The sequence below is a fragment of the Setaria viridis genome, chromosome 8 (assembly GCF_005286985.2).
Source record: "Setaria viridis chromosome 8, Setaria_viridis_v4.0, whole genome shotgun sequence".
Lineage (NCBI taxonomy): Eukaryota > Viridiplantae > Streptophyta > Magnoliopsida > Poales > Poaceae > Setaria > Setaria viridis.
Genome location: NC_048270.2, coordinates 18,062,415 through 18,076,098, shown reverse-complemented (window position 1 = coordinate 18,076,098; position 13,684 = coordinate 18,062,415). Strand labels below are relative to the sequence as shown.

General features: G+C 42.9%; 1 protein-coding gene across 3 annotated transcripts; it reads right to left on the bottom strand.

Annotated features, from left to right (window-relative positions):
• Window positions 1-1,328: 1,328 nt before the first annotated feature.
• LOC117834095 (4-coumarate--CoA ligase-like 7) lies at window positions 1,329-11,635 on the bottom strand. 3 transcript variants are annotated; one of them, XM_034713713.2, is made up of 5 exons: window positions 10,351-11,607; window positions 4,389-4,512; window positions 4,073-4,218; window positions 3,895-3,962; window positions 1,329-2,003 (listed from the first exon to the last, which is right to left on the bottom strand). In XM_034713713.2, the coding sequence occupies exons 1-5, from the start codon at window positions 11,392-11,394 to the stop codon at window positions 1,775-1,777; spliced, it is 1,611 nt and encodes a 536-aa protein (XP_034569604.1). In that variant the 5' UTR covers window positions 11,395-11,607; the 3' UTR covers window positions 1,329-1,774. The 3 variants fall into 3 exon arrangements, 2 of the variants coding, with proteins under 2 accessions (XP_034569604.1, XP_034569603.1); XM_034713712.2 differs by having other exon boundaries at window positions 4,326-4,512; window positions 10,351-11,602; XR_004635698.2 differs by having other exon boundaries at window positions 1,932-2,003; window positions 4,073-4,232; window positions 4,326-4,512; window positions 10,351-11,635.
• Window positions 11,636-13,684: the final 2,049 nt, after the last annotated feature.

The following is a 13,684-nucleotide window of genomic DNA, read 5'->3' as shown; positions in this document are numbered from 1 at the left end:
AGACCACTCAGACGAGCTACTGCTGGAAGAACCTTCCCTCGCAGAGACCAAACCATCCTTTGTATAAATCTGCTTCTTTGACCTTTTCTCATCAACCTCTCTACTACTTGCCGACACCGACTGCGAAGCATGACTACCTCCATCACCAGAGGCAGCCTGAATGGCCAACTCTTCTGAAGATATGATCTGCGCGGTCTACCTGATGCGGGCCACCTGTCGCACAAAGAACAGAACAGCATAACATTGAGAACGAAGCCAAAATGTTAAAAGAAATCAAGGAAAACAACAATGATCAAACAAGCTGAAGCTACCCTCACCATGAAAAGCAAAGATGACGTAACCCAAACGCTTCCTGCCAAGAAGACGCAACGAAGGCACGTAGCGAAGGCGCAAGCAACGAAAACCTATAGCTCAAAAACGACATTATAAAATATGACCCGGCCCCCCAGTAAACCTTATATAGGCACGGTAAAAAACGCCAAAAGATGCCTTTACGGTGCCTCGAATCACCAACCGTCGCATGGCAAAGGACGTTAGTACCCCCGCCCAACGGTAAACGCCTCGGTCTGCGCCGCCGTTTAGGGTGACGTTTTGAGGGCATTTTTCGACTTTGCGTGGGTTCGGTCGATGGCGCTTCTGACCTCGCCCACGAGGGGCTACTGTTGGGGACCGCCCCACAACGCACCCTAAACGAAGCCGGCGCGGAGCTCTCCCCGACACCAACTTGACTTCGTGGTTACACTCTTCCCTGAAGTTAATAATTAACCGGAGCTAACTGGTCTGAAGATATTCGTTCTATGGTTTTGTAGGCGAGGATTCCCGAAGTTGAGACCTCCACGGAACTCCCAGCGACTCAACTTCGAGGAGATGATATGACCAGAGCCCGAGGTTAGCGGGTCTCAGCCAACAAAGGTGGAGCACGCATGGAGGCGTACTTGGTGCGAGCGAAGCTGACGAGTGGAGAAAGGAGAAGTCAGGGTGGTCCTGGAGTCACGTCAACTGTGGAGCACTTTGGTAATAAAGATTTTGGGAAGGGCTAGAAATGTAACTCACTTGAAAGCGACATCTTGAGTAAGGGTTAAGTTACTGTCTTGTACGGAATATGCCTGGAATGTGGTAGTTGGGTATGGGTATAACAGGTATACGGAAGTGTAACTTTATAGCGCTATAAAGGGATGTGTACTGTCCCCTCTGAAACGGACATTATTCATCGATAAGACAGCCAAAGTTACACTTGTTTGAAGTACCTCTGCTTTCGTGTTGTGACTTCGTCTTACCTTTCATTTGACAAAGGCTCAACACCAACCATGACCTGAGTAACAAGACCATGTTCAACAATTTCCCAATTCACACTTATTGCAACATAAAAAATAAAGCATTGCAACACCTCACGAGCTACAACTCAAAAAAGTACCAGTTGGGATGGTTACGGTAGTTGCACTAACAATCAGAAGAGGAGCAAACAAAACTGATGTACTCATCACGGCTTGCGGTGGTGGAAATGAAGGCCATCGAGCTCGATCGAGACAGTGATGACATGATAGTGCTCTAGATCGGCAGTCCCAGTCGATTGTCCCGCTGCGAAGCATTACCGTAAAATTTATGTATCACATCTGGCATGTACCGCTGGACATGCCCTTGATCCTGTCCTACCTTGTCTGTAGATAGAATTTTTCGCCATGCGACGTATTTTAATCGCACTATTTTATCTTTACACAAAGTGTGCCGCATCTCTCTCTTTTATGCACACATACACACACACAAGTAAAAAGTTTCACAACCTAGAGACAGCACCGAACTGCACATAGTTCGTCAACTGCCTTCTCAGTACCTTCCCAGCTGGCGATTTGGGTATGGAGTCGACAAACAGCACCTTGCGGATCTTCTTATACGAAGCTACCCGCTTCGCGACATGGTCCATGACTTGAGCCTCGGTGACCTTGCTTCCAGGTTTCCTCACAACAAGCGCTATCGGTATCTGCCCTGCCTCCTCATGAGGATACCTGCAAATACAGTTCAACTGTTACTCCTGCCAAGAACCCTGCGGATAATAATTGAGCAGTCAGACCACTTGTGTGCCTGCTAGTCGGCAGTGTTTGTTCTAGTATGTCAAGTTACATTCGAAATATAGAATACATGGTGCTGAAAAAAAGATTAAGACGAGCTTGATTTAGAGTATGTTGGATTTTATGGTTCACATATAAGAGAAGAGGCTGTTGTGAAAGAAATGTGGTCCCGTTATGTTATAGTTTATGATTTTGGTGATTGACTGAGTGATAACATAGTCATTAGGACTAATGGTTTATCAAGCATCTATATTGTAGGTCTTATAGGAATGTAAACCAAACTGTGGCAGATCCAAATCCAAGCCATAATATCTATAACTATCCTATGGTATCTAAATCACGGTATTCAAATCATGATATTCAAGTGACGTATATATCCAATCGATAGTGAAAATCCAGATAGTGAAAATCCAGAGATGTAGTATTCAATTCAGAAAAACATGTAGCGCCGATGGTCCAACGGGGCATCGGAGCAAGCATCAAAGCTTTTGGTACAACGCGCAGAAGTGCACCGAACGAGCCGATAGGCATCACAAATGCAATGGATCATCTGATGACTACAATAGGCGGCTCCATATGAACAAGACCACCGGATGCTCCGATGGTGCTTATATTTGCGAGTGTCAGATGAATGGGTGAGGATAAGGGGTGTGAGAAGCACCGAATGATCCGCTGCCCGTGTTGAAGTGACCATTGGACTAAGCATATTTACTTTGAAATCATCTAGAGAGTTCTGGGCAAAATTTCTTTAGCGCTGGATGATCTGATGGTGTCTATCGGATAAAGCGTTGGATGATCCGATACCCTGTTGGATGAAGTGTCGGAGCATTTTTGTGCAGAGAGTCCAACAAATGCGTCAGCGGGGGCACTAGATGATCTGATGCCTACCTCATGTGATCATCGGATCATTTGATGCTCACATTTTCAGCTAGTCGTTGGAGCAACGGCTCTTTGACTGCTCTTGGGCTATTTATACCCTCTACTCGCCTATTTGGAGTTGATGGAGTGTACACAAGTCCATTAAAGACCAAGACTCATCAAGAACGCATCTATGCCACCAAAAGTGCAAAAGTGATAATCCAAGGTTTAGCACAAGCTTAGAAGAGTGATTAGTGCTAGAAGGCCTAGAACAAGTGAGTGCAAGATGTTGCTACCTTGTGATTGGTGAGAGCTTTTGTGGAGAGTCCAAGACCTTGACCATGAGAGACATGGTGGGCAGGAGTATATCCTTGATGGAGCTCCAATGTGAATAGGGGTGTGATTTGCCTACCAATACTACGAGATAAATCATCATACCAAGTTTGTATCATTCCTAACCCACTCCTTTACATTTCCGCATTTCATACTTCACTTACTCCTTTTTTTCAAATAGTACGTATCTTGTTAGGATTGGTCTAGGTTGCAAAAACTCTTTGTGGGTGGAAAGTTTTACTAGATCAACTATAGATTCACATCTAGATAGCATGATCTATTCTATATTTTTATACTTTGTAGTGGAAGCTATATGTTAAGGTTTTAAGTCCCTCTCTTAGACTACGAGCACCGATTTCTTATAAGTTAGTAATAGGGGCGGAGGTACATAGTAATTAGGGGGTGCTAATGCACCCCTAAAAATGAAAAACAGTGAATATGTTTAATTTTTCACCATATATATATATATGCACCTTCAATGATCAGACTCTATGCACTCACAAGGCAAATGCACCCCCTCCAATTTACTCTAGCTTCACCACCGGTAATAGGACATGACATGATAATTTTATGGTTCACGTATAAGAGAGTTTCAACAATATGAGAGATTGCCAATCAGGTGTTCTAGTTGACTCACGGCATGACTGCAGCTTCGACAACTTCTGGCAATGTTTGCAGGACAAGCTCCAGCTCGGCAGGTGGAACCTGCAGTGTTTTTAGTACAACGGGGAAAATGATCAGTCTTCGAATAACGGCAAGGACTCGGCATTTGTTCTGAAATCTAAAACTAAGAGTAACCAAATTAAACCATAAACCTGGTAGCCCTTGTACTTGATGAGCTCTTTCAGCCTATCCACCACGAACAGGAACCCGTCCTGATCGACGTAGCAAAGGTCCCCAGTCTTAAGCCAGCCTTCAGAATCGAAAGTGCTAGCGTTCGCTTCGTCGTCGCCAACATATCCTGCAAGCGTTGAGCTGAAAAACATGGGCAAATCTGGATGCAGGTGCAGAATCCCAAGCTGAAACGGAAGTTAATATGAACAGCAGCAGTTATCCGTCTTTGGTTACCAGTCATGACGGTTGGCCCTCTCACAAATAGCTCCCCTCTCTGCCCGACGGACAGGGGCTTACCAGTTATGTGATCCACAATCTTCACCTCTACGTTCTCCGAAACACGGCCGGCGGAGCCGATGCGGGTACACTCTTCCCGGTCGATCATCAGTGAGATGCCACCGGCCTCAGTTGAACCGTAGCCCTGAATGGGTGCATCAACACTTTCAGTTCGAAAGGAAACTGCATGATAGCATTTTTTTTTTGAGGCGGCATGATAACATTTCTGATACAAGGAAATCAGCATCATTCTTTGCTAATTCATTTGAGCAGGAAGAAATGCAGAAAGCAAGATCCGCTGGAGTTTGGAATTTCGCTTAATATATACTCCCTCCGTCCCAAATTATTATTCATTTTGCCTTTTCTAGATACACTTTTGACATGCACCTAGACATATACTTATCTCTAAATACATAGCAAAAATAATGTATCTAGAAAAACCAAAATGAATAGTAATTTGGGACGAAGGGAGTACTAGTTAGGAAATAAGCTATGCACCTTGAGAAAATTAGATCAAGACTAGTGAATTGTAGAGTTCACAATTGAATCAAACAAATACCTAGAATGAAACACAGACAGACAAAGGGAAATCACATGGTTTTCAATTAGAAGATGACATGTACACACACCACACCACTATATACAGGCACACTGAACTCATACACTAGAGTGTGCTTCTATCACACGCGTACTAGTTAGGAAATAAGCTGTGTGCCTTGAGAAAATTAGATCAAGACTAGTGAATCGTAGAGTTCAGAATTGACTCAAACAAATATCCAGAATGAAGCACAGACAGACTAAAGGAATCGCATGGTTTTCGGTTAGAAGATGATATGTACACACAACGCACCACTATATGCAGGCACACTGAACTCATACACTAGAGTGTGCTTCTATCACACGTGTACTAGTTAGGAAATAAGATGTGCGCCTTGAGAAAATTAGATCAAGACCAGTGAATCGTAGAGTTCAGAATTGACTCAAACAAATACCCAGAATGAAGCACAGATAGACAAAGGGAAATCGTATGGTTTTCGGTTAGAAGATAAGTGTAGACACAACACACCACTATATGCAGGCACACTCAACTCATACACTAGAGTGTGCTTCTAGTACACGCATTTGGATAGTACCGTTGAAAGTAAGAATTTTGTTTTGTTTGAATCAAACAGTTAATCCCATGGTCAACAGTTAATCTACTTTACCAACCAATGTGTAGGAACAATTAACAACAAATTAATATACGAAATGTAAACAAACACACTAGTAAAACCCAATCGCTGTCAAATGTTTCCCTGTTTTATATCAATTAAATTGTTCTCCGTGTTGATCTAGCAGCACATAACTTGTCTTGCGAAATTGGTGAAAAAAAAGGATCGACATAGGTTTGTCAAATGAGCTACAGTATGTCGTCAATATATTAAGATCCACCGAAGTCCTCGCTAACTTTTCTAGAGAGTCAGCACACATTGGTCGTCTGTGAGAGATGTATGCTTGTGACATTGGACCCCAGCAAAAGATGCAATTCGATACCGCGACCTATACCGGATGAAATAATTGTCCCTTTCTCTATCTCTTCCAAAAAGTTTTTGCTAGAGAAAGAGAGAGACAGGGGAACTAACCAGGTCGAGAGAGAGAAAACTAAATGAACTAGACACAGGACACTTTCAAAACTTGTCTGTTTTGTTCGCCCTTTATGCTTTTGCGTAAGAGGTCTGTACTTTTTAAGGTTCAAAGAGCATCTGGGTTAAGAGTTGAAACTGTTCCTCTTCTTGTACTTTGAAGTTGTCGACAAAAAAAGACTTGGAAGCCTTTATTAGCCCTAGTTCTACACGTATTCCGAGCCAAATGCGATGTATGATGTTGCAAGGGTAGCAGGATCAAACAAAACCTTACTTTTTTTTTCCAAACCTCAAGCCCTACCTAAGGCTGCTTATGGTGTGAGAATCGCTCAAAATCAAAAGAAAATTAATTTCAAACCACACCTACCAACCCATTACTCTTATATATCTAAACCAAACCAACTAAGTGGTATAAAAGATCACAAACCAAACAAAACTACTCCCAAACCGGTTCTAAACCACTTAAAACATATTTTCCATATATATCATATGGTTAGCTTTTGATGTGAACCCACATGTAGATCTAGAGTACCAATTTGCACGAAGTAGCTGAATGTCACTCTAACAAATTTTAGTAAAATTCGTTAAAATTTAAAGGTGTGACGCGAAATTTTAGTTTTAGGGTGCAGCTTTCGACGTGGTGTCCACGTGTACATCTAGGCATGCTAATATACACGAAGTAGCTGACTGCCAATCTAAGACATCTCAAATAAATTTCAATTAAATTCACTATAATTTTAATGTGTGAACGCGAGGTTAGGTTTTAGTTTTAGGATCCGGCATTTGACGTGAGGCTCACGTGTAGATCTGGGAACGCTCACCTGCACTAAGTAACTGACTGTCTTTCTGAGACATCTTCAACAAATTTCAGTCAAATTTGTTAAAATTTTAAGGCAGATTTTAGTTTTAGGGTATGATTTCGACGTGGAGTCCACATGTAGATCTAGACACGCTAATCTGCAAAGACTAGGATTGTGGTTCTAAGACATCCTCCTGTTTAATTTGCGATGCGGTGCTGGTACGACGAGCTACACATCCCCGTCTTGTCTGGCCTAGACACTAACGGCGGCCTTCTTCGTTTGCGGAACTAGGCCATCCGGGTCAGGGCCGCCCTGAACAAGAGGGCGCTAGCTATCACAGTTCTGTGGCAGCGCTACGCGACCCGCCCGTGACTTGGCCAGGCCGCTGCCGGAGCCGCCCGGCCTCCGGCCCGGATGGGGACGCACCTCGGTGTAGTAAACAACTTTACCATTGACATGGTACCGAACCAATATAATTTGTACGGAATATAACATAATATATCATCAATCGACAATATGAGAAGATAATGCTAGTGGGCCTCCTCTAAAAGATTTCAAAAAGGATCTGTGTCTACTTGCGGTGGACTGTTCAGCCTCCTGCCTAATTAAATTGATTTTCTTAGCCATTGATCATCATCCGAATCCTGATCTTTTTGAGCTTGTAGTAAGAATCACACTAGGATTATTTCAACGAATCAAAAGTCAAGTTGTGACCAGCTAAAGAAATTCCGCTCTGTTTGGATCACACTAAGAGTGTCTTTTTTGTTCGTCTAAGTCAAACTGTCTCAAATTTGATTAAGTTTAAAATAAATAATATTAATATGTATAGCACTAAATAATAATATTAATATGTATAGCACTAAATGGGTATGCTATAAAAATATATTTCATAACGAATCTAATGAAACTCGTTAGCATCAAAAGTATTGATATATTTTTAATATAAATTTAGTTAAACATAATGTGATTTGACTTAGGAAAAGATTAAAAAAGGATACTCTTCATGGGACGGAAGGAGTAGTTGGGAACCGTGGTAGGTGAGACACTAGTCAAACTTTAATGAGGGATTCGAACAAGTTCTCAACTAAAGTTTAGCTAGCTAAATTTTAATTGATGGGATCCAAACAAACAGGATGTTAACGGAGTAATAAGAAAATTATCTTGACTACTGTCTTGAATGGTACGACTATCTCTGGTCAATTCTTCCTGACCTGGAAGCTACACTTGAAAACAACTGTCTTGTAAACACAATTAATGCTGCTTACCAGCCAAAAAAAAAAAAATCAGCTTACGGGCACGAGCAGGTAGCCCATGCGGACCGTGATAGCTACATACTTGGCTCGCCATGACCATAGGGGGTTCATTAGTTTTCTCCCGCAAGAAAAAAAACAAAAACAAAAATGACAGGCACAATGAGTTAACGCGGAACTGAAGAGTTGGCTTTATTGAAATGACTCCTAACTTTTCTATATACTTAACTTTTGTTGCGTATCTATACATATTATATATATAAAAATCAAAATAAATAATAATAAGTTGCGTATCTATACATATTATATATATAAAAATCAAAATAAATAGTAATTTGGGATGAAGAGAGTATCCCACATCTTAAGTCTCGTTTGAAAAAAGGGATTTTAGGATCCAGATCCCTAGAATTTATTATAAACTTGTACCGGATCCTAAAATTTTCTACAACAATATCCTTTGAAACAGGCCCTTGGAATTTTACAGTATACAGTTTTTTCTTTCAAAAACATGTCATTAATATTTCAAGCTTATTGTTCACAAAAGATAATATGGTTGGTTTCTTAGGTCTTAGTAAGGTGAAACTCACCACCATTGTACTTCTACAACTAAGCACTAAAGCAAAGCTGATGTCTAAAGCATTTATTGGCTCATTTGGCATGGATTCGGTTTCTCAAAGAAATGATTTTGGAGACAGATTTATTCTGCAGAAAAAAGTTTTTTCTAGTTTCAGGCTCCTGAAGAACTAGAAACATTTCGAGTTCTATCTATTAATCATTAATCTTTTGGTAAGGACTCTTACGCTTCCCTCCGTTATTTGTTTTCCATTGGTATGATTGTCATGTTTCTGAAGAGAATCAGATTGCAGACATCCTACCAAACGGCACTAACTATAAAATAGTGGACACTATTTTAGGCCATAATTTAAAACAATAATGCAGTGACGTCATAGTCAATCTAGTCGATTTCGATAATTCTATTATTTTCATAAGCTGAATAGTCTGCTAGAGCTTTGCGTTCAAAGTAAGGTAATACTATTTAAATGACTGGCTGCTGCGTAAGCGAACTAGCCCTTTTTTAGACCCTTAATGAAAAGAAAACCCCTTTAAACGGCCGCGAGCTTTGATCAGGTGGATCAATGTTGACCATGCAACGTTTATATTCAAATAATTGTTTAATTGAATTTGAGTTTTCTCCCTACCCCACCCCAGAATTATGAATTGATTTGTTGTGGTAGTAACACACTGAGACCCTACATGAATTGATTGAAAACCACCAGCAATGCATCACCCTGTATCCTCACAGTATTTAAAACGAGAAACGTGGTACATGTTTCTACTTAATGATTATTGTCCAAAGAACGTATCCTTTTCCCTCAAGACAGGTTTGTAGCTACATCGATCTATACGTGATCCTTTTACTGTCACTTGTAGAGAGACGAACATTAATCTCGGTTGGGAAACCTAATAGATCTCGGTTTTTCCAATCGCGACTAGTCATTCAGGACTAAAGATCCTGGCCTTTAGTCCTGGGTCTTTCACCTGAAACTAAAGTCATATCTTTAGTCTCAGTTGATAGGATTTTGCGCACACGCAAGTCACAAGTCACGCGATTTTTTCACGAGAAATATGCACGTGCACAGTGCGTGGGATTCGAACCCATGACATCAAGCCTCGCGTGTAGGTTCCTTATCATGTCACCTACACAGCATATCTGATTGAGTAAGGAATGCAATCCTTTTGTAGTAACTTATGGGGGACCCTTTAGTCCCGATTGGTATTACCAACCGGGGTTTTAGTCCCGGTTTGTAACACCAATCGGAACAAGAATCACCTTTAGTCTCAATTGGTTTTACCAATCGGGATTAAAGATGTCTCCACGGACGAGTTTTTTATTGAAGGTTACCTCTAGTCCTGGTTAATGTTACCAACTAGGACTGAAGCCTCTTTAGTCCCGGTCCAAAACCAACCGAGATTTTTGTTAAGTATGGAAGGTTATTTTTCTACTAGTGTGTACACTTGTAGTTTGACCTTGCCACTTGAGATCTTTCGAGTGAACTTGTGGCAACTAGATAATAAACAGGAAATGTCTGCTAAGCTGGTAAAGAAAAAAGCTGGAGGTCCAATATATGCAAAAGAAAAAACTGGCAAATTATCAATTTCTGATATGCCATTCTACCGCAATGAGGCTCACCCTAATTTGAGGATTTTTTTTTTCAGCAAACCACATTTTACGGGAAAACTAATTGAAGATTTTGAAGGCAACAAAAGACAATGAGCATGAAACAAAGAAAACGACATGGCCAAAACTTACCATGCAAAGATCCACGTTGGGGAATCGTCGCCGGAACATCTCCGCTGCCGTCGTCGGCAGCGGCGCGCCACCGCATACCACCCGCTCCAGAGCCTCCAGGTCGCACCGCTCCTTCGCCATCCCTATCACCACCGGCGGCGACGCCGTCATCTCGCTGACCGCCCACCTCTCCGCTGCCTCCACCACCCCTTTCACGCCACGCCGCGCCACCGTGTCGGTGACCAGCACCGTCGTCTGCCCCAGCGCGATGCCCTTCAGCGCATAGTAGAACCCAAGGGAGTGGAACATTGGCGCACCTAGGAGCATCCTGTCACGACCATGCCTCGGCTTATGGGCCAGAGCGTGAGACCCCGCCGCCATCGCGGTGAAGTTCCGGTGCGACAGCGCCGCCGCCTTCACTCGCCCAGTTGTGCCTGACGAGTACTGGATCGCGGCCGTCTCCGACTGGTGCACCACCGCCGTTTCCAGCGCCAGCACCTCCCCGCGGTCTTCATTGTGCAGGAAGGAGCGGAAGTGATCGGAATCGAGGAGGACGGTGGGAAGGCCAGCCGGCAGCTTGGCAGCGGTCGACGACACGGCGAAGGCGACAGACGCGTCCGACAGTGCGACGAGGCGAGCGACCTCGGCGGCGGTGAGCGCCGGGTTGGCCGGCGACACGACGGCGCCGAACGAAAGCAGGGCGAAGTAGAGCACCGGGACGTCCAGCCGCGCCGGCGCGAGCACGAACGCGACGTCGCCGCGGCGGACCCCGACCCGTGAGCGCAGGCCCCCCGCTAGCGCGCGCACCTGGGACCGGAACGCTGGAAACGACAGGGTCTCACCGGTGGCGGCGTCGAGGAGGGCTGGGTGTGCCGGGAGCGGTGACGGCAGGAGCGAGAACGCGAACGCTGTGAACGAGAGCGGGCTGCCTGCCGGTGGCAGCGGCACCGGCGGACGCAGGCTGCAGAACGTCTTGGTCTCCTTGCAGTAGCCGCTGCGGCTGTCCACGGCGCCGGGAGCAGTGGCGCAGCCGTCGGCGCTGGCCGCGGGTTGGGGAGTGGCCATTTCCTCGCGGCACTCTGTCGTGGCTGAGCGGACGACTTGGCACGGGGCGGACGCTGTGGTTGGTGATTTTGTCGGCGGCTTGCTTGGTTTGCGGAACTAGGCCGTCCGGGTCAGGGCCGCCCTGAACAAAACAAGAGGGCGCTAGCTATCACAGTTCTGTTTGCGCTATGCTCGTCAACCAAAACTTTCTCCTCCACTTGCAGTTGCAGTGGCAGCGCTACGCGACGCGCCCGTGACCTGGCCAGGCCGCTGCCGGAGCCGCCCGGCCTCCGGCCTGGACGGGGACGCACCTCGGTGTACCAAACAACTTTACCATTGACTTGGCACCGAACCAATATAATTTGTACGGAATATAACATAATATATCATCAATCGACAATATGAGAAGATAATGCTAGTGGGCCTCTAAAGGATTTCAAAAAGGATCTGTGTCTACTTGCGGTCGACTGTTCAGCCTCCTGCCTAATTAAATTGATTTTCTGAGCAATTGATCATCATCCGAATCCTGATCTTGGTGAGCTTGTAGTAAGAATCACACTAGGATTATTTCAACGAATCAAAAGTCAAGTGGTGAATCATGACCAGCTAAAGAAATTCCGCCCTGTTTGGATCGCACTAAAAGTATTTTTTTTTTGTCAAACTGTCTCAAATTTGACTAAATTTACAATAAAGAGTATTAATATTCGTAGCACTAAATGGATCTGCTATGAAAATATATTTCATAACGAATATGATGAAACTTTTTAGGCGTGAAAAGCATTGATATATTTTTATATAAACTTAGTCAAACATAAGATGATTTGATTTAGGATAAGACTAAAAGGATACTATTTATGGGATGGAGGGAGTAGTTGGGATCCGTAGTAGGTAAGACACTAGCTAAACTTTAATTAGGGATCCTAGCCAGCTAAATTTTAATCTGTGGGATCCAAACGGAATGTTAACAGAGTACCAAGAAAATTATCTTGAATATTGAATATTGTCTTGAATGGTACGACTATCTCTGGTCAATTCTTCCTGACCTGGAAGCTACACGTGAAAACAACTGTCTTGTAAACACAATTAATGCTGCTTACCAGCCAAAAAAAAAATCAGCTTACGGGTACGAGCAGGTAGCCCATGCGGACCATCATAGCTACAGACTTGGCTCGCCATGACCATAGGGGGTTCATTAGTTTTCTCCCGCAAGAAAAAAACAAAAACAAAAATGACAGGCACAATGATTTAACGGGGAACTGAAGAGTTGGCTTTATTGAAATGTCTCCTGACTTATCTATATAACTTTTATTGCACTATACATATTATATATATCTAGATGCATATAAAAAATGTATACCAAGAAAAATTAAAATAAATAGTAATTTGGGATGGAGTGAGTATTCCACATCTTAGATCTCATTTGTAAAAAAGGATTTTAGGATCCGGATTCCTCAAATTTATTATAAACTTGTACCAGATTCTAAAATTTCCTACAACAATATCCTTGGAAACGGGCTCTTGGAATTTTACAGTATACAATTTTTTCTTTCAAAAATATGTCATTAAAATTTCAAGCTTATTGTTCACCAAAGATAATTTTGTTGGTTTCTTAGGTCTTTTAGTAATGTGAAACTCACCACCATTGTACTTCTACAACTCAGCACTAAAGCAAAAGTGATGTCTAAAGCATTTATTGGCTCATTTGGCATGGATTCGGTTTCTCAAAGAAATAATTTTGGAGACAGATTTATTCTGTCGAAAAAAGTTTTTTCTACTTTCAGGCTTCCTGAAGAACTAGAAACATTTCGGGTTCTATCTATTAATCATTAATCTTTTGGTAAGGATTCTTACGCTTCTCTCCCTTATTTGTTTTCCATTGGTATGATTGTCATGTTTCTGAAGAGAATCAGACTGCAGACATCCTACCAAACGGCAGTAACTATAAGATAGTGGACATTATTTTAGGCCATAATTTAAAACAATAATGCAGTGATGTCATAGTCATACTAGTCCATTTCGATAATTCTATTATTTTCATAAGCTGAATGGTCTGCTAGAACTTTGCGTTCACAGTAAGGTAATACTCTTTAAATCACTGGCTGCTGCGTAAGCGAACTTGCCCTTTTTCAGACCCTTAATAAAAGAAAACCCCTTGAAACGGCCGGGAGCTTTGATCAGGTGGATCAATGTTGACCACGCAATGTTTATATTCAAATAATTGTTTAATTGATTTTGAGTTTTCTCCCTGCCACACCCCAGAATTATGAATTTGATTTGTTCCAGTAGTAACACACTGACACCCTACAAGAAC

Excerpts from the sequence above, each read along its gene's own strand:
- LOC117834095 (XM_034713712.2), bottom strand. The coding sequence starts at position 11,394 with ATGGCCACTCCCCAACCCGCGGCCAGCGCCGACGGCTGCGCCACTGCT. Across the intron at positions 4,513-10,350 it reads CCAACGTGGATCTTTGCATG|GGCTACGGTTCAACTGAGGC; the intron begins GTAAGTTTTGGC and ends GCACCCATTCAG. Across the intron at positions 2,004-3,894 it reads GTCGAAGCTGCAGTCATGCC|GTATCCTCATGAGGAGGCAG; the intron begins GTGAGTCAACTA and ends CTGTATTTGCAG.